At 38.6% G+C, this 27028-nt stretch overlaps 1 protein-coding gene across 4 annotated transcripts in view; it reads left to right on the top strand.

Annotated features, from left to right (window-relative positions):
* The window catches only part of PBX3 (PBX homeobox 3), a 214510-nt gene that overhangs the window by 160406 nt on the left and 27076 nt on the right, over window positions 1-27028 (top strand). For all 4 annotated transcript variants that reach the window (XM_055124423.1, XM_055124416.1, XM_055124428.1 and 1 more), the window contains 3 exons: window positions 3176-3417; window positions 14890-15080; window positions 22988-23123. In XM_055124423.1, coding sequence (XP_054980398.1) covers window positions 3176-3417; window positions 14890-15080; window positions 22988-23123 — 569 coding nt within the window. The remainder of the gene's footprint in view (window positions 1-3175; window positions 3418-14889; window positions 15081-22987; window positions 23124-27028) is intronic.

Here is a 27028-nt window from a genome sequence, read left to right as displayed (position 1 = left end):
GTGTTTTGTTTTTAGAGAAAAACTTTACAAAGCCATAATAATCCTGAAGCTGAGATGTAAAACTTTGTAAGTCTTTAAATGTTCCCGCAGTGTACATTTTGGATTGAAAACAAAAATACCCAATTTTTTAAATTCTTCTATTCACAAGTTTCAACTTGGAAGATACCTTTTGATAACCTCCCAGCTTTATTCATTCTGACCTTTGCAGATTTAGGTTCATTAAAATGTTTGGAGGTGCCCAGAGGAGTCAGTATTAACGATTGGAAACCATGTGTGACTTTGGCAGATTGGTCAGTTAAGCAGTGGTGATTGAATAGGTAGGAGGAGGAATAAAATGGTATTTTGAATATAAAGTAAGTAAAAAATAGAAATATTCAAATTAATGATAATTTCAGAAACTAGATATTATTAGATACTTAAATAATATTAAATAACCATGACCTTAGTAGAGAAAGCAGTTGATTCATTTGTCCAACTATAGTTATAAAAATTATTTAAGTATTGATAAAGAGTATCAGTGTTGACTAATTCCAGTATGCTCTAGTATTTTCATAGCAAAAGAAGTTTAAATTTTTTCCTCAGGAAATGATATTCCTGATTGGATTTGATGCACATGATTTATAGAATAAAATGCATTAAAACATTTTTTCTGTGTTTGAGGCAGACACTGAAGTGCTGATTTGTTCATGACTTTAGAAGGGAGAGATGATGAATATCTCATCACAGGAGGAACATGTTGTACCAGCTGCAAATACAGACTATTGATTATTTTTATTTGTATTCACTAATGAGTTTAAGGATTATTTCCCATTGGTATGATGGTGATGTTTTATATATATATTAGGTTTGTATAAAAATGCCATTTATAGCTAATTTATTTGTGTCTTTTATGTTTCTTTTTGAATTTGTTTATTCTTCTGTCTCCTTTATAATTTGCTTTCTTTTGTAGTAGTCCTTGAGCATCTTCTCTTGAACAGGGAAGTGTAATAATTTTGAGTGGGGGTGTTAATTTGCTATTACAACACCTCATCAAGTGGACATAGGGAAGCTCCATGTATATGGTAACCAGGGGAGAGCTAGGAAATTGGAGGAACCTTGAAGATAGATCAACACATTTCTAGGAGAAACATCAATATCCTGTTAAATAAAAAATGAAACAGTGGAAATAAGGAGAAACTTAAGCAACTCCCAAATACATATTATAGAATGTAAATGCCCAAAGGGCATACAAGATCAGAGGTCATTCTCAAATCCTCACCGTATGCCAATGGCACTAAACAAGTGGTCTGTGGAATTATGAAAATATCTAGGCAATGAGATTTTTAACATCTAACAAAGAGAATTTGAAGGGAAGATGATATAAAAGATTTAATTAAAATACCAGTGTAGCCTGTATTTCCCAGTTCTAGAACACTATTAGCCAATTTCTTCTGAATCTAGAATCTACTTTTAATTTATCTACCTTTAATTATCAAGCAATGTGTTCTGATTTTTATTATAAATGTTGTCTAACTTTTTGGTTCTATGAATGGATTCATTCTCTTACTATATCATAGTTTTCAAGCCACATTTATTTACCTCTGAACAGGCAACAGATATAATTTTAAATGATTGTGAGTTAGTTTTATTACCCAGTTGAAATTATTCTGAAGTATATTTTTAAATGAAACTGACAGCTTTAAAGTGTTTGGGGGAAAGAAATTAAAGTTGTGCATTTGAGTTAAGATATAACCAAGAGCTCTGTCATGTTGTGGGTGTATTTCAGGACATCTAGGAATAAAATCTGTTCTTTAAAGAATTGATGCTGGTAGTTTTAGGTTAGCATATAAAATCTCAGAGCTGGTGCTCGGTTGGCAGCTTATAGATGTTACTGTCATGTAAGTTAAACTAAACACAAGAATGTGCACCACTGTGGATAAACAACAGTCATAGATGCAAGAGGCAGCATCCAAACACAGACATGCAAGATGCCAACCTCCTGCCTCCCCCCTTCCCCAAGATGCCTCGTAACTAGTGCAGGGAACCTGCTTTGAAACAGATTTTCAGAGGTTAATTGGTCTGGGATATTTTAGATTATGTTACACATTAATGAAAATACTGATTTTGAGCTGTCATGACTCCAGTGCTTTTTATACCATGATAATTATTTTAAAACTTTGTCTTCGCTGTTGTTGAAAACATCTTGGCAGAAAGCCTGTGTGACCTGATTAAACCTATGAATTGTCAGCTGTGATCTATAGTACTCAGATGAGGGTGCTGACTGGGCATCACTTAGGAAGTTCTTGATTTAAAAGCAAAATTAGATTGAGACAACCATGTCCAGAACTGTATTGCCATGCGGATGGTGGTATATTTTTAATTCTGTATTTTGAGTCCTGGTTTTAGAGTGTGCTGGTAATTACTTAACAGCATTCATTTAATAATATGTATTTTTAAGCATAGCTAATTACCTCATAATGTATGTATTTCTCCTCTCCCCTTGAAATTATATGATGGAAAAGCCCATCTAATCCTGTTTACTTTGTAATTTTGGAATATAGTTTGTTCATTATTCCTTGAGAATTTTAATACTGTTTTTCCAACTGTATACGGAGCAGAACCACTTTGGGATGGTTTTGTTTATATCCTTGGGATTATTTTTTTTTTCCTTTTCAAAAATGTTTACTTCCTCCCAACCTTGTCTGAAAAGGTTGGTTGTTAGACTAGTCTGAGGAGCCAGAATGACTTTTTTACTTTTTCTTCTTTATTTTTTATTTATTTGCTTTTGCTGTGGGGGTCACACTTGCCAATAGGCCCCACGGGCCAGCAGCGCCCCCTATTACAGTGCTTGGGGACTCTTTGGTTTTGTGGGTGGAACTGAGTGCCTGGCACATGCAAGGCGTGTGCCCAAATTGAGCCACACTCACACCGCCCGCACCCCACCCACCCCTATTACTTCTTTTAAGAATATGATCTAGGATCAGGATAAACTGAGGAGAGAAGTTCTAGGATACCTGTAATGATTACTTTGAAAAGAAATTTCATACCGCGTGCTTATTGATAAAATGTAAACAACTAAGCTCTCAGCGTGAATTGTAGTGCACTGATGTTGTTTGATCATTTTCTCAAATAAACAAAATACTCACACTATTTGTCCTGTTTCTCGCTTCTTCTCTCTGTCTCTCTTCCCTTGAAGGTCTCAGCATCAGAGGAGCCCAGGAGGAGGACCCTCCCGATCCCCAGCTAATGAGACTGGACAATATGCTTTTGGCAGAAGGGGTTTCAGGTCCTGAGAAAGGTGGGGGATCGGCGGCAGCAGCTGCAGCCGCGGCAGCCTCTGGAGGTTCTTCAGATAACTCTATTGAACACTCAGATTACAGAGCCAAATTGACCCAGATCAGACAAATCTATCACACAGAGCTGGAGAAATATGAACAGGTCAGCAGCCGCCACTCTCATAGTCCTGCCCAAACCCTCTATCGCTCTTCTGTTAGACTGTGCTAACTGATTCTCAGGGCTGTGAGGGGTCGGTGTTACAAAGAGCCAAATAAATAAGGTCAATGCAAAGATTCCAAGTGAATTGTTGGATTCTGGAAACGGGACCCCATGGAGATTTCAGAGGTGAAGCTAAACCAATTTATCCCATCTTCTTGTTTTAGTTTTATTCATTCTTCACACTCACATGCCCTTCCTACCATATCTGCAGCCATCCTTCCCCTCTAATGTTACTGTTTGGCCCCTTCAAAACTCAGTTCATAAGCTATACAACTTTGGAAAGGAAGCACTGCATTGTGACCTCTTCCTGCTATAAACCAAACTCCAGAATCAACCTAGGGATAAATTCCTAGAGACTGAAAGACTGTCGGGGAGGAAGACTGTGGGGGAGGAAGAGTTACTTTACTAACTATAAAGTAAGCAGGCTGGTTTCACCTCTCCGAAAAGGCTCCCCTACGGTGGTTACAGGTTCCCTGAGTGAAGGAATCCTGGGCATCATGTGCTAACTTACTGGTATGAAATAAAAGTATGGATTAAAAATGCTGTTTGCAGCCATTTTATTAACCATGCTTTCTTGAATTTAAGAGATCTTTGATCTTAAACTATGTTGCTTTAGGTATCACCAACAATAAATTAATACCGTCCAACTGAACTATAAAATAGCATTCCTTGGGTAGAACTTTCAAATGTTGGCGATGTTAAATTAACAAGTCTACCCTGTAATAGAATATAGCAACTTGATGGTGATTCAGCTTAAACACACTTCAGTTAAAGGCTGAAAGTCTCCTCCGTTGGAGGAATTTTCATGGGAAGAAATTGCCATAATTATTCATCAATTATCATTTTTTATTATTATTTATGAGTAAAATTATATATGGTACCTAAGATTTGCCCTAATATGTGCCCCTAAAAATGGAAGTGGAAAGGTAGGAAGGAGAAGAAAAATGAAAATCACACAATACTGATAATTATTTATTATAAATAATTATAATTGGCCACAAAGTTAGTGCAGAGAGTAGGGCGCTTGACTTGCACACAGCCAATACACATTCCATCTCTGAGACCACATATGGCAATCTCAGAGCACTGCCAGAAGTAAGCCCTGAGCACAGAGTCAGGAGTAAGCCCTGAGCACAGCTGGGTGTGGCCTGAAATAAAAAAGAGTAATTAAGAATAAATAAAGTAAGTCACAGTTGAAAAGGTTGCCCTGAGCATAAACAACAGAAATGGTTATCATTTGTAGTATAATTTAATTGCATAATATTATATATTGAATACATCTATATATACTTAATAAACGAATACCACCCATCACCTTGAATAGAAAGACTTAAATAGTAGAGGCCATTTACCTGACTTTTTTGGATGAGAAGTTAAGTTGATTCCTTACTATCTTTGCAATAAATCCAATAGAAGTTGGGTGAAGTTGGTATCATTCAGTATCACCAAGGGTTTTGTTTTGCACTAAAATACCCAAACATACACACACAATTCTTCATAAATTAATTTGTGTTATGTATTTTATATTTACATTTAAATTATAAAACTGAAAATTTATTATATGCACCATGAATCAGATTTCTATATATACTTAGTTGCATTAATATATACCATTAAATGTGAGTTTTTTCTCATTTTTAATACTTTCAGAAGAAAACATAAAATTTTTGTACTCTATACAGTATTATGAGACAACATAGTTAGGAGGACCAGTGAATTTTGACTTAGTATATATCGTATTTTCTTTTCAAAAAATCTTTGGGATACAAAGATTTATGTGGGAGAGAGCTTTCAGAGATGCATTTTGAAGTTACTGGAAGGGCTGCCTAGAACTTATGTATGTTTATGTGGTGTTTTTAAAGTAGGTGGTATTATAATTTCCATTTTACAGATGAGAACATGAGACTCAGGTTAAGTGATATGTCCAGTGTCACCCATCTAGTATTAGTGTCAGATTAGGCACATAAAATCAGTTCTGCATAATATGCTTCCCCTTTCCCAATAAATCACATTGCTACTTACATAGAATTAGAAAATAATTCAGGTACATTATGGTTTTCTCATATTGGCTTACATTTGGAATGGGATCAGAGTTGAGATGGGAGAAACAATTTTTAATCACTTCCTGGAATTTATTTATTTCTCCTAAGAGTTGACAAGGGCACTTTGAGTGATAGAAAGCTTATTAGTAAATAGGATGAACATATATGTTAAGGCAGAAGCTTCATCAGAAAATTGTGTTGAGCCTTTTACTAAAAGAAATAAACTACTCTGGAATCTTAAAGCTATTCACTCCACTGTGGTTTGCAATGAAACTGTAATGAAAATGTATCTGAAGCCTGTTTAGATTTAGATTGCCATAAAATTAACAAACACCACCACTGCAGTAAATTAAAGTACCTTATAAACATAGCCACATTTACAAAGCTAAGCAGACTACAGCTACTGTTCGAACAAAATGAAATCCAAGCTACAAGGCTCAGTTTTATGTGTATGTTTTTGGAATGGTATTGTTTTTCAGTTTTGTCCTTTTTTTTCCCTCAAAAAATTGTTTTTGATGGTGTCTTTAAAATGTAGGCTCAGATGTGATGATTCTTGATGATAACTAAATTCACTTACAGATGTTTTTTAAATGTTAGACATAGACCACATATTAGACTGAGATTTTTGAATATTATGATCACCCCAAAGGAAGCAAAATAATTTTACTTTTGTTGATTCTGATTCCCAGTAGGAATATGATGATTTTCCAAATCTTGTTGGAATTGTCTTATAATACCTTGTTTTGAGTGCGTTGCCTCACTTTTTAACTCAGAGCGAAGACTGGCGTCTGCTGCTTTATCTCATTGGTCAGCAACATAATTTGGAAAATGCTTATACTGTACGGTTCAAAATACCTTTTGTTAAAAACAAAATCATTAGAATAAGGAAATTTCTAGTGAACTTGAACTAAGTTTTTAACATAATTAAAAACTATGACTTCTGTTTTTAAGAATTGAAGGCCTTATTGGCTCCTCTGCCAAAGGGATATGAATGCATTTTAATTTTGGGTTGACTGAGAGTACACCCAGCAATTCAGGGCTTTCTATCCCTAGTTCTGTGCTCAGAGGCCATTCTGGTGGTGCTTAAGGGACCATATGCAGAGACAAGGCTTGAACTGGGGCCAACTGCATGCAAAGCCTTTGTATCCTCTACTATCTCTCCAGATCCATGACACATTGGCTTCTGCATATGAAATTTGACTTACACATTTGGTTTCAGTTAAAAAGGGAAGGACATAACATGTCCTCTGCAGCTCTCCCACTTTTCTTTTACCAGAAGAAATGCTTTGTATACGGGCAATTCACGTTATTATTTACAGCTGCTGTAATAGAGATGACATATTGAAAGCTATCTGCTATAATTATATTGAGATACATTTTTGCTAAAGGCAAAAATGTTGTAAGGGTCCCAACCCTCCCCAAGCGTCTGGGAACCTGCTTGTTAAGTTCACATAGGGCTTTTGAGTTTACCTTAAATCAGACAAAACATTGGAGCCACACACATACACTGAATGTGAACTGAATGTCAAGACCAACCAGCTAATAGCTCTTTAGGTACGAGGGCCCTTATAGACGCAGGGATTGCTGGGTACTGGGAAATGTGTGTAGAACTTAAACCATTTTCAGGACATAGCCTTGTGCTTTTTGAGAATCTCGGCTTATGTGCTTACACTTGTGAACAAAATCCCCTTTGCTGTAAAAGAAATGTATTTTTTGTCAGGTTAAACATTTTTGAGAACTGGAGAGATGGTACAACAGATAGAGTGCTTGCTTTGCACATGACCTTGCACATGACCAAGTCATGACCAACCAGCACTGCATATGATCCCCTGAGTATTGCAAAGAGTGATCCTTGAGCAGAGACCAGGAGTAAGTCATGAGCATAGCAAGTATAGCCCAAATCAGAAGGGAAAAATCCCAGTGTTTTTGCATTAGAGATTGTAGACCCATAAACACTTAATCTTCATTTTGCTGGTGTTTTAAAAGATAATTAAAATTAATTTTTCCCAATATATTGGTTTCTAAGAAGTTGCTTTGAAATTAATCAAATATTTGAGTGTAAAATGTTTCTAAGAAATTCAGGGCGAATTTTTTTTTTAAATAAGAGAAGTCCTTGATAAATGGGTATGTCTTTTAAATTTTGTATTTTGAAGCAAGATTTTGCTTTTGCATCAAGGGGGAGAGGTTTTCATTCTGTGATCTCTTTTCATAGACTGGAAAAAAGTATTTAAGTATTGCATTTTTCCCCTCCAATTTTCTAGTTTATAGGCTTTCAGTACCAAATGTATCATTGACCACAAAATTAATGAAATGCTCTATATTTGGGTACTCTTTTTTTACATTTCTTTGGGAGCAGTATTTATATTCAGGCAATAGGAAGGGAATTCTATGTAAGGGAATCAGAAAAGTGACTTCTTTGTCATCATAAATGATATGAATTTCACAAAATTGCTTTTTTATTGTCAGTGATTATATTTATGGATTTTTAAAAATCCAGTTTGCCTATGGATTGAAAAAGCCTTCTTGCGTATTCTATAACATAATCCTAATGAAACACTCATAGATAGGTCCCTAAACCATGTAATTAGGTGAGAAGCATTCAGGTGCAATAGTCATTTCATCATTATTCCTTAGGCATATTGCTCCTGTGCTGTTTAGTGCGCACGGTCATGAGTTTAAAACCTAGTGCTATTGCATGTGCTGAGATGATCAGAGCAGTGCTGCTGTCACAGATTCCCAGGGAGGAAGGATCCAAACGATGACTCGGTGGCTTAGAAAGTACCTAGGGAAAGCGTGAGTCTCTGAGCTTAATTGAAAGAATAGCAAACCTCTGCTATTACATTAAATCAGAAAACTTCAAGGAATCAAAACTCTCATTTCCTAAACTTCTCATTTAGCTAAGGTATTTAGCATTCCAATTATGGTCACTGGCTAGACAATTCTAAACTAACAACTTCACTATGGAGAATAAGGCAATGGAGAGTCTCTCCTGTTTTGAGACTTCATATATGTTTGAAGTAAGCATCCCATGTTATAAACAGTATCCGACTATGTGGTTGGAGGGCCCTTCAAAGCAACTCTACCATCATCTGATCATTCTTACTGTATTGAATGTTTTAAAAAATAAACACCTCTTACGGACTAGAAGATGAGGCAGTGTGTACTCTGCTCTACAACTGATACAGATGATGCTGTAAATGAGGCTGTAATTTACTTTCAGTGGTATAAAGAAAAAATAATCACTTTGCCTAAAGTGTATGCATCTTTCTTAAGGGTGTACCCAGATTTTAATTATCTAAATGTAAATACTTAACGAATTTTACTTAGAGTAATGAGCTAAAGTGCACACTACATAAATGAGATGTTCTAATTAATCATGTATGAACTACTGGTTTAAAGAAAAGCTATGTGAATTCTATGAATGTTGGGCTATTGCCAAATTGCTAATCAGCATTTGCATTCATAGATGACTTCACTTAATAACTTGCAAGACATTCAGCAAATGTTTTAGGAAATTATGAGTTTTTATATACAGAAAGTTTCGTTTAACTTCCCCTGTTTCCCCACGAGCTGCTGGCTGCTTCTTAGAAACTATAGGCAGACAACATTCTGGAGAGAATAAAATACAGCCAGAACAAAACCAGGCCATCTCTAACTCAGGTACATTTCACTCAGGAATGTCTTGAATTATTTATCAAGACATTCATCTTGTCATAGGTGTGTTACCATAATGTGTGAGCTAGGGTTGTAGGAATTGGCAGCATCATATGTATAAATTAGCAGTGATTAGAGACTCTTGGCACTTTTCAAACTTTTTGATCTTAGGACTTAAACTATTAAAAATTATTGGAGACCCTTGAAGGACTTTTGTTTGGGCTCTATCAATACTTCCTATAATAGTAAAACCAAGAAAAACTTAAAATATTTAAGTGACAATAGTAATCTGTATATGTTAGCCTAACTTTTGTTTTTTTTTTTTGGGGGGGGGCGGCCACACCTGACTGTGCTCAGGGCTCACTCCTGACTCTAGGCTCAGGACCGCTCCTGGTGGGGCTGGGATAGAACCTGGGATGGCTGCATGCAAGGCAAGCACCCGTCCCTCTATACTGTCACTCTAGCCCTAATGTTTTTTTAAAAGGAAAACTAAATTTTTCAAAACTTAGCATTGAGAAGAGCACCATTGTTCTTCACATGTTTTGCAGAACCTTTTAGGTTTTTTTTTATATTGAACTTACTAGAAATTACCTATATTGTATCTTCTGCAGTCACTCGAGGTCATGTGTTTGAACCATATGAAGAACATTTGGCCTCATACCAGTGTGATGGAGTATATTAATAGCACTTTCAGATCATTTGATATTACACCAAATATTGACAAGTTGTAGTTTATCAAAGATGTTACAATGTAGAGTCTGAAGCCATATCAGTTAATTTTTTGTATTCTGTTCCTTTAAAATTCCATTGGTCTAGTTTGTATTACGGATGAATCTTTTATGTATGCATGCTTTTATGTTATGCATTGATTTTTGGAAAACATATTCATGGAGTTATGCATATCCTCCAATGCCAGCATCCTTTGTTACATATGATAAAAGTATTTTTAATATCAGCACAAAAATAGTCTACTTGACCTCACAATAATAGTGGCAAGTTTTCCAAAATTATCATTTTCATTTGAAAACTCAAGTTTTCTCAGCAAAACTTCTGTCAGCCATTATCCTTGACATGACAGAATCACTCAGTTCATTTTTAAGAAAACCGTGGTCAAACGCAAATCCAAATAATTATAGTTTGTTGATCTTTGCTTTCAAATAGCAGTGATGTGCCCTAAATAAATGTGGCTTCAGCTCACATTCTAAATAATCACACGAGGACATCTTCTATAGATAGTAATTTTCTATATGAAATAGAAGGGCTCTTGTTACCTCCTGTTCTCTAGAGGTGGATTCAAGGATTAAGAAATTAGAAAACCAGTAATTTATTTTGCTTCATCAAGGTATGCCTCTGTGTGTGTGTGTGTGTTGTCTTTATGTGAATGCATGCATGCGTGTGTGCATATTTGAATATGTGGTAGGGAAGAATTTAAAAATGGAACTTCAAAGATTACCTAATATGCTGCTTTTAATAGAGTTTATCGACATAGGATTGGGCTGTCCAGTGGGTGGTCACGAGCTGCAAGTACCTGGAGCACTTGAAATCTATCTAGTCTGAATTGCAGTGTGCTGCAGCTATAAAATACATTATGGATTTCAAAGTATATTTTTAAAGGGTGTAAATATATTTAGCCTTATTAACAGATTTTTAAAAATCTGTTGAATGTTAGTTTTCTTTATGTATTGGATTAAATAGAATGTATTAAAATGAATTTCTTCTGATTCTTTTCAAATTTTGAGTGGGGATACTAGAGAGTTAAAAAAAATTGTATATGGCCCACAGTATTTATATTTTTGGACAGTACTGTTGTAGAGAAAAGAGGATTGCAATCAAATTAATTTGAGAAAGTCGTATTCACTAGTTTTCCTTGAGGATTAATCATACATTTTGGTTTATTAGAAGTGCTAAGGATCCTGCACCCCCAATAAAAGTTCTTAAAATATTGGGCTATTGGGGCTGGGAGATAGTACAGTGGCTAAGATGCTTGCCTTGCACATGGTTGACCCAGGTCTGATTCTTGGCACCATATATAGTCCCCTGAGCACCTGCCAGGAGTGGTCCCTGAACATGGAGGGAGGGGGAAGGAAAGAAGAGGGAGGGAGGGAGGGAGGGAGGGAGGAAGGAAGGAAGGAAGGAAGGAAGGAAGGAAGGAAGGAAGGAAGGAAGGAAGGAAGGAAGGAAGGAAGGAAGGAAGGAAGGAAGGAAGGAAAGGAAGGAAGGAAAGGAAGGAAGGAAGGAAGGAAGGAAGGAAGGAAGGAAGGAAGGAAGGAAGGAAGGAAGGAAGGAAGGAAGGAAGGAAGGAAGGAAGGGGAAAGGGAAGGAAAGAAGGGAAGGAAAGAAAGGGAGGGAGGGGAAGGAAAGGAAGGGAGGAAGGGAAAGGGAAGGAAGGGAAGGAAGGAAAGGAAGGAAGGAAGGAAGGAAGGAAGGAAGGAAGGAAGGAAGGAAGGAAGGAAGGAAGGAAGGAAGGAAGGAAGGACTATATTTTTGGATCATCTTTGGATCATGTGGAAGTAATATCTAGAGACGAGGCTCCCAAATGTGTTTGGTCTACCACCATCCCCTCATTTTAGAAAATAATCACTCAGCCCCCCTCAAAATCTACATATTTTAAATGAACAAGCAGAAAGTGCCCCCTCTAATTGCACACCAGGCAACAACAATTCCCACTTCCTTCCCTTACCACCTTCCCTCCCCCCATCAGAAACACACAGGAGGCTGTATTGATCACTTTGGGAAACATAGTATAGAACTTACCAACTCTGACTTAGCTAGAAAATGGTTCTAGTTTAATTTTCATTTTACTGACTTTTTTAAGATTTAACGGGAACATTTTAAAAATTTACTCGTCTTTGAGTTCCCCATCCCTTTCCTGGACTGAGGACTGAGCCCTTTGCCCATGGATGGCATTTGCCACACATCCCTGGCCTCCGCTTTGGCTTTCTTAATGAAAAAAAGAACATCTGGTTTTTGAGCTACAGTGTTCCATAACATTTTATTTTTGGTCTTTTAAAATTACAAATGGGCTAAAAATATGAAAAGGACACAAGAATTCCAGAGTCTCCTTATGAAATATATGGCACACAGCTTGTACCAGATTTCATAGTCACTGACTTTCTCACCTTACCCATGGGCTTTGATTACCAATTCTTCACTTCTAAGGTAGGGATGATGTTCTCATTGTTGTCCATTACACTGCTATTCAATGGTCATTTTAAAAGCCACCAATCAATAAATGTTTATTGAATGCTTACTCTGCATATTGCATAGTTTCACTCTAGTTCTATTCAACTGTTTAAATTTTTTTTATTTTATAAGGTAGTTCACAATATTTGATTACATTTAATATTCAAACACCAATCCCACCACCAAATTTGGAATGTCTCCATTCCAAGCCCCAATCTCTGTCCCAAAACACAAACAAAATAATATATTTTGTATTGTCTTTTATGAAAAACTGCTATCTATTCATTTCTTTATTGGTGTGGGGAGGGACTTTGCTGCCCAGACCCTGCCCTGCTGGTGATTACCTGGCCCACCCAGGCTGTTGGGGACTTCTCGGCTGCAGCAGGCATCCTGGGAACCATATGGCTCTAGGAATTGAGCCTGGGGTACATGCTCTATAACCACTGTGCTGTCCCCTAGCCCATTATTTTGAAAAAAAAAAAGTAATTTCATGCAGAACTTAAATTGTTTAAGATTATTAAGTTTAAATATTAAATATTCATCATCATCATCATCCCGTTGATCGTTGATTTTCCCGAGAAGTCTCAGTAACGTATCCACTCATCCTAGCCCTGAGATTTTAGAAGCCTCTCTTTACTCGTCCTTCCCAATGGTGCTGCCATTGGAGGCTCTTTCAGGGTCAGGGGAATGAGACCCATCATTGTTACTGATTTTGGCATATGAATGGGGAGTTTGCCAGGCTTTCCTATGCAGGCAGGACAAGATTAAATATGAAATTTTAATTCTAAAATTTATATTTAACAGGAGCTAACTCCTGGTCCCCGTTCTACTATTTTGAAAAAAAAAATTCCATGCAGAATTTAAATGTTTTAAGAGATTATACATATAATATATATTAATATTAATATAATATATAATATTAAGACATTTCAATATATATCTTAAGTTTACATATATAGACTCTTAAGAAATTTAATATATAAATTTATATATATATAGATCTTCTCACTGGTGCCAAGATTCCTTTTCCCTCATTTAAACATGTGTGTAAATGCTCCATAGATGCTTAGAGTAACTGGAATACCCAGAGTACTGGAAAGGTTAGTTCTCTAATGAGCAGTTAGAAAAACCATCATGTGCTACATGTGAACACTGTTCAGATATCTGTGGGAAATTGGACATTATTAACTTCAAAATGTATCTTCCTGTGATCAATGATTGTTCCCCTACCGGGGGTCTCAGTAGAGCAAGATGCAGAATCTCATGTCTTGCTTTTTTTTTTTTTTCAAAAAAAAAAAAAAAAACGAAAATGCCAGAGGATGTCCTTTTTATACAAGGCTACAAAAGATGCTTTATTCAGCAAGACAATATTTGGTTTCAGGGAAGGGTCAATTATGTGCTTTTTGTAAATATGAAAGATAGAGGTGAGGGGATGGGAGATACCCTAAGTAAAGTCCCCAAGTTCTGTCCCTGGCCATGCACACCTGCCTCCTATTCCCTGCACTGCTAGGTATGTTCCCTATTTTTCTTTTTTTTTTTTTTTTGAGTATATGGTTGAACTGAAAGAGTTAGGGCCTGAATATTGTTAACTCATGATTGAGACCTAAATCTGATGATTTTCATCCTGCCCCTCCACTGAAGAGTTGAACCGCTTCCCCCTTCTTCCAGGGATGGTGCACTTTTACATTTGATGATGAAATGACTCCATGTCATCACATCTAAATCATGCTGCAACACTGATATACTTGGCTTCCAGAGCCCTTCATCTGTTAATGCAAACCCCAGTTCCCTTTTTTCTGTATTTTCTTTCTACAACTCTCTACTTGGTTACATACCATACTTCCTGTGTATTCTTGGTATGTCATTTTGGTGCCAAGAATTCCCTCTCGCTTTAATCTACCATCTTTATCCCCTTTTTAGAAACCCTCTCCATTCTTTAAAACCAAGTGTCACTTATGCCATGAGCCCTCCCTTGCTCTTTGACACCAGATAAAAATACTCTCTCCTTGGAACTTTTGAAGCTCTTAAATCCCATCTTCCTGTGACATTACACAGATTTCCTTATTTGAAAATAATTTTTAATATATCTTATTCCACTGAAGCACAGGTGAACTTTTCTCATTTCTGTCTCATAATAGCACTTTGAAAAATTTGAACCCACCGTTCTTTAGAAAATATTTGACAGATAAATATAAAAATCTCAGAAAAAGTAGGAGATATTAAAAATTAACATTTAACATATAGGATGTATTATACTCACGTGTAGGAGTTGGTTAGAGAGTGCATCCTCCCATTGGAAAACCTTATTTTAGAACAGGGACTAAGGTAGATGGTTGGCTATTCATAGTTTCAGAATTCTAGGCATCCTTTCTAACTACCACAGCTTTGCACAAGGATCTTAGCTTTCTTTTTACCCTACTCACTGCATAATGCCATTGGCAATTGCAAATGAGGTGGAAATTCACATAAATTAATGTCTGGGTGTGATCATATAAAATACCAGATTCCTCAGGAATGATTTTTTTCCCCCTTACAGGCATGTAATGAATTCACTACACATGTGATGAACCTTCTCCGAGAGCAGAGTAGAACACGTCCCATTTCTCCAAAAGAGATTGAAAGAATGGTGGGCATTATCCATCGAAAATTTAGTTCCATTCAGATGCAGCTCAAGCAAAGCACTTGCGAAGCGGTTATGATTTTAAGATCAAGATTCCTTGATGCCAGGTATGTGAGGCCGCAAATCTTCTGCGTGTTTTGTTTGCCTTTTGCTCCTTGCAAATGGTATTTAGTAAAACTGGCCAGTTTGTTCGAGTCTTCTTTAATTTAATATTAATGCTCTTCTGTACAGTGGATGGTGATTGACCTCACAGTGCCTGTGTAGTCTAGCCTGTTGTCTTAGAGTGGGGTTTCTTTTAGTTGTCAGGTTGGGGAGTCGGAGAAGATGTCGGCTCTCCTGCCATTCATAACTTTGATGTAGCCTTTCAATTCTTGTGGTTAGTGGTATTTTTTAAGGATAAGTGTCTGTAATTACTTTAACTTTGTTTTCTAGGAATTTCTTGATGTTACATTTCTTGTATACGTGATGAGAAAATAGTTGGTGATACTAGATACTTCTAAGGAGGAAGTGGTATTTTAATTAATACCACAAAACCTCAAACCACAAAACCCCAGGCTCTTTTTTTTCAGATTGAGTGAAAAAAAGCTTATTCCTATATCTTGGGAAGATGAGAATGTTCCCTTTTACCTGAAACTTTCACAAGAGTTAGAGATAAATTTTATGTGGTGTGTTTGACTAACCAGATGACATGCAAAAACTGACAAAGTGTTATGGTACACTTCGCATAGATGTGTCTTAGGTATTGCTAAAACTTGTGACCAATCTTCAGCTTGGGAAAGGAGTTTCTGTTTTACATGCTTTCTCTCCCTTGTAATGTGACAGAGGTGATAATTATCATTCAATTTTACAATATGAAGAAAATAACAAAATCACCCTCTCAGTTGGAAAACAAATTTTATGAAAGTCCTTGTTCCCAGTGTTCTTCCTCAGAGCCACAGAAGAAAGCAGATGACACACAGTCGTTCTACCATTCTCTTAGTTCAACAAAGCCCGGTACTGAATTGTCACCAAATCTCAGCAATGCTTTATTTTGAACATTTCTTACCTTGCTTACACTGCTGATCCAGGTGTACCCGAACAATAATAGTATTCTCCCACTAGCCTCTAATTTTGTCATCCTTTACCCTAGTTTCCATATTCCTTATCTATTTATATAGCATCCCTCAGATACCCTATATTGCTGAAAAATTAATGCAGGGGACCAGAGAGATCGTACAGGGGTAAAGGTGCTTGCCTTACATATGGCCAGCCCTGGTCTGATCCCTGACACCACATATAGTCCCCTAAGCACCACCAGGAGTAACTCCTGAGCAGAGCCAAGAGAAAACCCTGAGTACTGCTGAGTGTGACCCCATGAAAAAACATACTTTGCTTTTTCCTTATAGTATTTATCTTCCATAGATAAATACAAAGCCATTGCTGATGAATCATATATGCACTCTTAAACCTGGCATTCAAGAACTTTGTGACCTCCTTTACCTGCATTATTCTTGTTATTAAATTTTTAATTTTAAAAATTATTTTTCTACTTAAAAAATAGAAGCTTAATATGAAAAAGTTGGAAAATATTTAGATGAATGAGGGAAAAAGACAATCCTGTTTTAATCGCATTTAAATATTACTAAATTCTTTTTGTTTGGAGTCTTTACATTTTTCTCCTATGATGACACAAAATGCATAATTCAGTTTGTTTTAAAAAATATTTATCATGAATAAGCATAATTTTTATAATTTTAACTAATATGTTAGTGGCTGAAGTCTACCAGATGGGTATATAATAAGTAATTTACTTAGCCATTTTGTTTTTGTACATTTAACTCATCCCCATTAATTTTCTTTCTTTTTTTTTTCCTTTTTGGGTCACACCCAGAGATGCTCAGGGGTTGCTCCTGGCTTTGCTCTCAGGAAATACTCCTGGTAGTGCTCAGGGCACCATATGGGATGCTGGGAATTGAACCCAGGTCAGCTGCGTGCAAGGCAAACACCCTCGCCACTGTACTCCAGCCCCCCCATTAATTTTCATTATAATTCCTCCCTCCCTCCCTTCCTCCCTCCCTCCCTCCCTTCCTTCCTCCCTTCCTTCCTTCCTTCCTTCCTTCCTTCCTTCCTTCCTTCCTTCCTTCCTTCCTTCCTTCCTTCCTTCCTTCCTTCGTATGTGTTTGTGCTGAGAATATAAAGGTACACAAGATATGTTAAACATACTTGCCCCAGTTGAATAGCTTATTTTCTGTTTGGGGGGTCAAAGAACAATAACACTTAAGCAAAAAATTGCTGTGGTTATTCTATTCAGTAACATAATGAAATGTCGTAGAATGATAAATACTATAAGGAAAAAGCAAAGAAGATAAAAAAATAATGAACAGAAGTATTCTTTTGACAACATTTTTTTTTACAACTAGTATTATGAAAACCTTTTTGCGCTGAACTGTTTTGCTCTCTAGGATTATTTCCTGAGGATTAATACTTCAAATAAAAGTATTGGTCCAAAATCTGAACATCATACTACTCTCATTGTGTCACTGAATTGCTCTTTTATGTTTGAGTGAAAATGAGATACCTCTTGATATTGTCTGTTTCTTTTGTCTAGGCATCTTTCTTTTTCTCGCCTTTTCCACCCCATCTGTCATCCTCAAAAGCCCTGTCTTCCCCACCCTGGGTCCAAGGTGAAGACCAGTTGATGAGTTGTCCTGAGAGGGTGTCTGGGGTGGGGCTGGAATGGAACTGGTGTGCGTGTGCTCGTCCCCCTGATGGAGTGAGAGCTTTGCTCCTCCTTCCCCGCCAGCCCAAAGACTCCTTTCAGAGCCCACTCAGTCACTTCCGGGTCTGGTGGTTGCCTGTCTTCAAAACGGATACTACATTTTCACCCATCTCCAGAGCAGCCTCCTGCAGACTGCCTTTATTTTCAGGATCATTTCATAAATGTCCCTCAATATTTCAGGAGCAGGTCCTCACTCCCCTAGGAAGTTACATTGAAAACCATAACTGTCTTGTGTTTGTGTCGCCTCACAATTCCAACAGGGGCTTACACACAGTTATGCCCCCCCGCCCCCCCAAAAAAAGCATCAGGGAGAGAGAGAGCTGAAAGGGCTAGTGAGCATGCTTATACACAGGAGGCTCAGGGGTTGTCCCCAGGCAAGCCCTGAGCAATGTGCTTGGAGTAGCCCCTGAGCACTGCCAGATGTGACCTCCAGACCAATACATAATAAACTTGACTAACCAGGTAGTTAAATATTTCCACTTAATACCTTGGGCCGGGGGGAGATGGGGGTCACAATTGGTGGTGCTCAGGGGCTACTCCCAGCATAGTGCTAGGGATTAAATTGGACCTCCGACACCAAATGCATGTGCTACAGTCTCTTGACATACCGCCTCAAACCCCACTTAGTGTTTATAACTGCTCAGCTCAGAGTTTGAGACACGCTGGAGCACTAGTACAGGAAGTAAGCCGTGCTTTGCATAGGGGCCCATCCTCGAATTACATGTGTGGTCTCCCACATATGACCAGGGGTCACTCCTGAGTACAAAGCCAGAAAGAGCCCCTGAGCATTTCTCCAAAGAGAGAGAGAAAAAAAAAAGCACAGAAATCAGAGAAGAGGTAGAAAATAGAAAATATTTTAAAATGGCCAATTTAGCATTTTAATAAGATACTACATGATATATGTATGTATGTATGTGGGTGTGGGGGGGCACTGGAGCGATAGCACATCGGGTAGGGCATTTGCCTTGCACACGGCCGACCCAGGTTCGATTCCTTCGTCCCTCTCGGAGAACCTGGCAAGCTACTGAGAGTATCCCGCCCACACAGCAGAGCCTGGCAAGCTCCCCATGGCATATTCGATATGGCAAAAACAGTAACAAGTCTCACAATGGAGACGTTACTGGTGTACACTCAAGCAAATCAGTAAGCAACGGGATGACAGTGACAGTGATGTGTATGTGTGTGTATTTGGGTTCCAAACCCAACAGTGCTCAGAGCTTTCTACAGGGTTTGTACTACAGAATCACTCCTGGCAATGCTCAGTGGATCGAACCCGGGTCTGGTGTGTTCAAGGCAAGTGCCCTACCCGCTATACTATTGCTCCAGCCCCTCTGTAACATGTTTAAAAGGACTAACTGACGGAAAGGAATCCTTGCTAGCAAAACCTGTTTTCCTATCATGAAGATTGTGCTTATAATTATTTACACAACTGCATCCCTAATGCATGCACCTAGATGATTTATGTTGTTCCAAACAGAGAATGTTGTTCGACAGCTATCCAGAGCATAGTCAGAAGTAGGGGCTGGCGTGATCGTACAGGGGGTAGGACGCTTGCCATGCACGCAGCTAATCTGGTTCAATCCCCAGCATCCCATATGGTCCCCCAAGCCCTGCCATGAACGCAGAGCCAAGAGTAAGTCCTAAGCACTGCCAGTAAGTCATCCCTCTGTGCCCCCCACCCCCAAATAAATAAAACAGAAGAAGGTGGCAGGGTGTGGGGCCGAGAAGAGCTTTTTCTGGGGAGACTGCTGTAAGCTATAAGGCTAGGGGGGGCATAGCCTGGGATGAGACACTGCTACACATGGCCTGAGGCACAGAAGATGAGAGTGTGGTAAACTGGGGGGGGGGGGGGATGAAACAGGAAGTATTTAATGGGTGTTTTCTACTGAAAGTGTTTTCTTTCCTTTTTTTTTTTTTCTAAGAAAGAATAAGCTTCCTTCCCTCTTAGGCCTTCAGGTGAACGCACACACAAAGCGTTTCTGTAGTGTCTCTTAGCAGGCCCTTCCCAGTGGATTAGGCCAGGTTTTTCTGCCGCAGGCGAACATGCCCATTCAGATAGATGATTCCCTTGTTCCTTCTGGCTTTTCGTAAGGCCTCTCTGGTATTTTCTTGGTAATTGGACCAGCCCAAGCATTTGCAGGGCAAAAACGTCTAAGAATAGATTTGTATAGATCCATCAGCTTCCGTCCTTGGAAGTGTTATGATTTGGACACAGCCAGAATGTCTGGGATGGGGTGTTTTGTTCTGCATCTAAATTTTCCCCGAGATTTTCTTTCTTATTTGCTTCTTTGTAATGTTTATTAAAACCACACCTAAGCAAAACACAAAGTAAGCCAAATTTGCCTTTGCTTTCCCAGATAAGTTTCTGCACGGTCTTCCTTCCCTGAGTCCTTACTTCCTCTCAAAATGCTGTGTGCCAGCTATTCTTCATTGTACCCCTGCTTCTTGCTTTCAAACGCCCTGTCTTAGACGGGGAGGAACGCACATGCTAGCCTACTGCCGCCACCTGAGAATGTGGCTCTGGTTTGGCTGACCTTTTAATTTTTCATAAAACCCCAGAAACCTAATTTTTTTCAAGAAAGTCATTTTGTGTATTCTCAACAAACATCTGTGCACCAGTTAATTACCCGTAGGTTTGATAGTGTCAGTATCTGTCCCAGACCTCCTCCCCCTCCTCCCCCTCCCCTGCTCATCAGTGTGCTTCCAGAAAGTGCCCCGGCTCCAGGCTCTGTTTTGCTTTTCAAGCAATGCCTGGCACCTGCAAGAATACTCCTTGCAGTTCTGACTGGGTTCCTCTGCTTTGCTTCCTTCCCAACCTCCCCTATCCACTCTCTCAAATCAAATCCTGTTGATTAGAATCCCCAAATAGATTTTGAGTCTTCTTCATCCCTCAGGAAACAATAGTGTAACTTTCCAAAAATGATTAAAATTAAGAAATTTGGGGGCTCAGAACTTGAGATGTTTTGATCAGACCTAGATTTCCTGCTCCCTTGACTCTCCCTTAATGTCAAGACATAGATCACATATTTAACCTGCCAGGCTAGTGACATCATTTTAGCAAGAAGAATTTTTATAGGGTAACACTTTTATAACTGCCTGCTGATTCTGTCTGTGCTGAATATAAGACAATGGAAACGATCATTAAGGTTGTTTGGGAGAAAGCATTAGAAAATTACTAAGGCAGAGGGTTTCCAAGTTACTAGAAAGTCTGAAAACTGGAATAATTTAAAATCTTAATAGCAGAAATCTCAATGACACTTTTCTATTTGAAATAAATTGTTAAATACTTGATCTTTTGACATGGCCATCTCCTTCCCATTAAAAACCAAAAAAGATTTCCTCCTTTTTTTCTTTCCCTTGTGGTCAAATCTACCTCTGTCAAGACAATAAATGAAGCTGAGAACTTCAGAAATCTTTAATGTATTTTTTTCCTTATCTTCTCGATCATTCCCACTTCTCATCCAGTATATCATGGGGTTCTATTACTTTTACCTTTCAAATAGGTAATTAATATTTTTATTCCCGTGACCTAATTCCCTATGCTAAATTACCCCTTTCTTATTTAACCCTTGCAATCATCTCTCTAAATATCTCTGATTATCTCTCATGCTGTGCTCTAATTTGTCTCAGCATTTGGGTGATTTTTTAAAAGTTTTTATAGGGTTCATAACTGTTGACATTTGGGGACCCTGGATTCACGTCTGATAGTTTTGGGGAGGGCATTCTGTGCCCAGGGATTAGACTCAGGGCCACAACTTAAGCCACGCACCAGGCTACCAAATGGCATTCTAATTTTATTTACCTATGTTAATGAATTAATCTGGGGGGCCTCCTGCGTGCTCAGGAGGCCCAGAGCCACTTCCTGTTGTAATCAACCACCTGGACCAGACAGTTCAATACTAAGATCTGTCAATGTGGTGTTCTTGGACCCAGCAGTGCAGGGGTCCTCGAGGTCACACCCAGTGGTGCTCAAGAGGTCATGCAGAGCAGGGGATTGACCTCCGGTGGTGGCACCTGCAAGGTGCCCCTCACCACTGAACTATCTCCCTGGCTCACACAGGGTATTTTTAAAGCATGAAACTCGGGCCAGAGAGATAGAGCAAGGGTCAGGCTCTTGCCTTGTGCATGTGAGAGCTCGTGTGGACCACCAGATTTGATCTCTGAGCTCCGTCAGGTATGCCTCCCGCCCTGTCAAAATAGCATGAGATTAAAAACCGTTCATTTGGGGCCGGAGCGATAGCACAGCGGGGAGGGCGTTTGCCTTGCACGCGGCCGACCCAGGTTCGATCCCCGGCATCCCATATGGTCCCCCAAGCACCGCCAGGAGTAATTCCTGAGTGCAGAGCCAGGAGTAACCCCTGAGCATCGCTGGGTGTGACCCAAAAAGCAAAAAAAAAAAAAAAGTTCATTGTTTGCTGTTGTAGTCAAAATCCAAATGATCTTATGGGACCCCCCCAAGTCTGTGTAATATGCAGCTTCCCTTCTTTCTGGAGTCATTTCGTTTATTCACTTGAGGTTTTTCTTTGTTTTGTTTTGTTTTTTAATGATTCAGCTCCTTCTAACCCTTTGGACTTTCCAAGCTCTTTTCTGTTGCAGGACTATTTCCTCTTTTCTTTCTTTCTTCCTTCCTTCCTTCCTTCCTTCCTTCCTTCCTTCCTTCCTTCCTTCCTTCCTTCCTTCCTTCCTTCCTTCCTTCCTTTCTTTCTTTCTTTCTTTCTTTCTTTCTTTCTTTCTTTCTTTCTTTCTTTCTTTCTTTCTTTCTTTCTTTCTTTCTTTCTTTCTTTCTTCATTACACCCAGCGATGCTCAGGGATTCCTCCTGGCTTCACACTCAGGAATTACTCCCAGCAGAGTTTGGGGGACCATATGGGATGCCGGGGATCAAACCCGGGTCGGCTGCGTGCAAGGCAAACACCCTCCCCGATGTACTATCCTCTGTTCATTCATTCTTTTCCCCTAGAAACACACGCTAGTAGACCTTGTCTGTTTCCAACTAGATCCTCATGGGGTACCAATATTGAATAAAGAACAAACTTTATTTCTGATATTTTCCTGAGTGAAATAAGTGCTATATCTTAGAGTGAGACACAGACTCCTTTGGAGACACTAAGAACATGACTTAAAATCTCATATTAAACTCTTAAAAATGTAAAAAATATATACTTATTTTTTCATATATTTAACATAATTCATTTATTTCTCTTTTTATTTTTAACACTGATTGTAACTACAATTCTATCTTTGGTTCTTCTCTTAGACGAAAAAGGCGTAACTTCAGTAAACAGGCCACAGAAATCTTGAATGAATATTTCTACTCGCACCTCAGCAACCCCTACCCCAGCGAAGAAGCCAAAGAGGAGCTGGCCAAGAAATGCAGCATCACAGTGTCCCAGGTGAGCCGGCTCTCGCCGTCTTGTTCCTCCCTCCTCAGTGAAGCTGCCGCTCCCTCAGCATATTCTCATCCAATCTTAGCATACGCCAGCATCAAAGAAGGTAAAGAAGCTCCAGGTGTTCCTACATTTTTAGCTATTGACGCTTAACGTAATTTAAAAAATAATAATAAAATGTTAAGGACCGAGGTAGCCAGTTGATGAGCCTCACCCCAGGTAAATCTTCTGTAGGAGCGTCAACATGCCATAGGGAGAGGCAGTTTCCACAGAGGTAACACTTTAGAAAATGGCACCGAGTCCTGCTTTTCTCACTCTAGATGACTGACCTCAACATCTTCCAGTAAGGAGCCAATTTCTTTGTTGCCAAGAGGAAATTTACTATAACTCTTTGGTGAAAGCTCTGAGAAATTCACCAAGCCCTGTTTTCATGAGCATGGCGTCATGTTGGGGATCCAGTGATGTCTTTGCATTCCTGATTGTCATTAAGTATAACAATTGATTCAATTCTGTCACTTTGTGTGTTTTAAACCCTTTATTTGTAATAAATTATGGTCCTCAAGTCGCCTACTATCTTTACTTTTAAGCAGATAGGCTGTTATTTAACTTGATGATTGGATACAAGTAAACAACTGTACCTCCTTATAGATAAATATATCAGATTTCCAGGAGCTTAAAAGGCAGTTTTATATAAATATCATTGTCAATTACAGATTGTCACTGGAAAAGTGTTGTTGTTTTTTTTTTTTATAAAAGTGATAACATGACACTTTGGCAGAAAGTTACATGTTCTCTACTTATCATATGTCACGAAAAATTAAAAATAATAGTTGCTATATTCATTTTATTGATTTTTCTCTAGAAAAATAGCTTCTTAGATTCATTTCCAGCTGTTCTGGAGGTTTACTCCTGGCTCTGTGCTCAGGGGTCATTCCTGGCAGGGGTCAGGGGACCATGTGTAGTACCAGGGTCAAACCTGGATGAGCCACATGCAATGCAAGTCTCTAATCCACTGTACTACCTCTCTGGCCTGATTTGTTAGAATTTGAAAAAATGTTAGTAGACATTTGAGACAAAACTAATACATGTGTGTGTATAAATATATCTGTTATTGAATATCTTATATTATTGTCTTTAAAGCTAACTTTATGGGGTTAGAAAGATGGATTGTGGGCTTTGCATGTGAGGGCCCCAAGCTCTATCCCTGGCATCACATGTCCCTGAACAAATTCTGAGATGTTTGTTCAACAACCAACTAGGTGTAACCTCTTAGCACTACCAAGTGGAACCCCAAAACAAAGGAAAAAGCAAGCTTTGTGATCGTGTTTCTCTATCTTGCCAAATGAAGAAATTCAGCTATTGATTTAAATTGTAGCAGTGTCTCCCCCTCACTTTGTTGGACCTTTTTACTACCTAAAAAACCTTTATTTGTCTTCAATGGCTCTTTCCCCCAACATCTCTGAAACTAAAACAGTGATGTTATAATTTTAACCATTAGATACAATAAGTTCCTAGCCATATAAATTGATGCCTTTTTGTATAAGGCTCAGAATGAAGGCAGAGAATGTTCCAGACCTGACAGATTAGCTATTTTTGAAACAGAATATATCATTTAAATATGCCTCATGCTAAAACATAATTAGAGGGGTGGAGAGCTAGCTCAATGGGCAGAGTGAATGTCTTTGGTTTCATTCCCAGTACCACATGGTCCCTAGGCACGGCCTGGAGTCACACAGGTGTGGCTCCTGAGTTGTGACCCCCCCAAAAAAACAAAGCAGACATCCCTACCAGTGTATGAGAGTAACATAATCAAAGGCATTTTTATTAAAAAATAGAATACAGTTATATTTAGACCAGAAATCATTCGTATAGAAAACTGTTAAATGTTGAAATGTAAACAGGTAGTTGTAGCAACATTATTTCTGCTTAATTTAGAGCATATGAAACTAGTTTCTTCATTAGTTAAAATACTTCAGAATAAGTATAAGAAGCCAGAAGAAAATATGAGGAAAGATCTTTTGTACTTTGAGGATAGGAAGTAATTTCTTAGGAAGGACACAAAATTTGTAAGCAGTGAATGAAAAGATTGATCAATTCGGTGGTAGAACATTTTTCAAAGTACTTAATAAAGACTATGAGCCATCAGCATGATACAATCATTTTAGTAACGATTGGATCAGGCAAGAATCATCAATAGATATTAAATTTGGGAGAAATTTTGAAGAACGTGGTCTTAAAGTTTCTCTCCATAGACTTATCTCAAGGGAAGTATTAAGCAATTAAAAAGGGTGGAGAATGGAACAAACTTTGACCAGGTGATTAGAATCATTATCATACCACCAGGAGAGGGGCAGATGGACACTATACAGAGTATTTAGCCCGAGAATGCAATCTGAATCTGTCTGATCGCTAGGGTACAATCCATACCCCAAGTGATGAATGCGCTATTTAGGGAAAAGGAGAAGAGAGGGCACATATTATTGAAAAGTATCACTGAGGGCTAGGGAGGTCGCTCGAGTGGGAGACCACAGCCTAATGTGTGAGATCCTGACTTTGATCCCCAACACTGAGAACCCTGCATGACCTCCCACCTCCCAGAGCACCACCGGTAAGACCCTCCAGCGCAGTCAGATGCTGGCCTCTATAAAATGTTTAAAGGAGGGGAAATGTATTAAAGGAAGGCCATGAAAATGGTACAGATTAAAAGACATTAAAGAGACCCATTAGATCAATATAATCTACCCCTACATTCAGTCCTATAATGGTGGGCAGGTGGGAAGGAAAGGCATCCATAGCAGATTATTGGTTAGATTTACTGAAGTTTTTGTTGTTTTGTTTTCGGCCACACCTAGAGGTTCTCAGGAGATAATCCTTATGGGCTCAGGAGACTGGTGCTGTTGGGAAGCAGGGGGCCAGGGATGGTGCCAAGGATCGAACCAGGGCCGCCTGTGTGCAAAGCATGTACTCAGCCTGCTGAACTATCACTCTGGCCCACGAGTAATTTTCAGAGTGTATATTTAGACTAGGAAATATACATGGACTGACTTAGAGGTAAAGAACCATGATATATGTAAGTTATCATGTGCATGAACTTATGCATATAAACACACAAACACAGAGTGCAGCAGAGAGTACACATAAGCAGTGATGAGCCAATTATGGCAAACGTTATTAATAGCTAAACTGGATAAAGAAATACACAGATGTCCCTTATATCACTTTTATTTTTTGCTATTTTTTTTAATTTGAAATTATTTCAAGTAAAATCTTTCTCAAAATGTGAAACTAGGCCAGAAATGTGGTTCATTGTGGTAGAGCATATGTCTGTCTGTGCGAAGCCCTGGATTGGTTTGTTGGCACCATGTATAGACAAAAATGTGAAAACAGCCCACACACTGCAAAGATATATATGAGTGTATAATTAAGACCAAAATTCAGAATGTACAATTCTGGATATAAATATGTAAATATGAATCCAGAATTTATAGAAACTCCTATAAATATCTGTCCTGTAAATAAACACAAAACTATATAATTTCAAAACAGTAGCAATTAACATTTTATATTTCTTTGTTTGGGGATTTATTTTTTTGTCTTTGTTTTTGGGTCACACCCAGCAGTGCTCAAGCATGACTAGTGGCTCTGCATTTAGGAGTCAGGGATTAGTCCTCACAATTCTCAGAGGACCATTATGAGGTACCAGGGATTGAACCCAGGTTGGCTGCACGCAAGGCAAGTGCTCTGCCCACTGTTCTATCTCCCTAACCCCAGTTTTTATGATTTTTTTCCCCTGCAAGTAACTGTTATTCCTCCATCCCTAGGGTCCTGGCTGCAGAGTCCTAGTTTGCGAGGCAAAGGGCTGAGCTTAGATCACTTAGGGCTGCATCCTCTCCCCTAAGCTTCTTTACAGA

Source organism: Sorex araneus, chromosome 1 (genome assembly GCF_027595985.1).
Source record: "Sorex araneus isolate mSorAra2 chromosome 1, mSorAra2.pri, whole genome shotgun sequence".
Lineage (NCBI taxonomy): Eukaryota > Metazoa > Chordata > Mammalia > Eulipotyphla > Soricidae > Sorex > Sorex araneus.
Note: the sequence above shows the minus strand (reverse complement) of the source record. Positions and strands in the feature narration are given on the sequence as shown.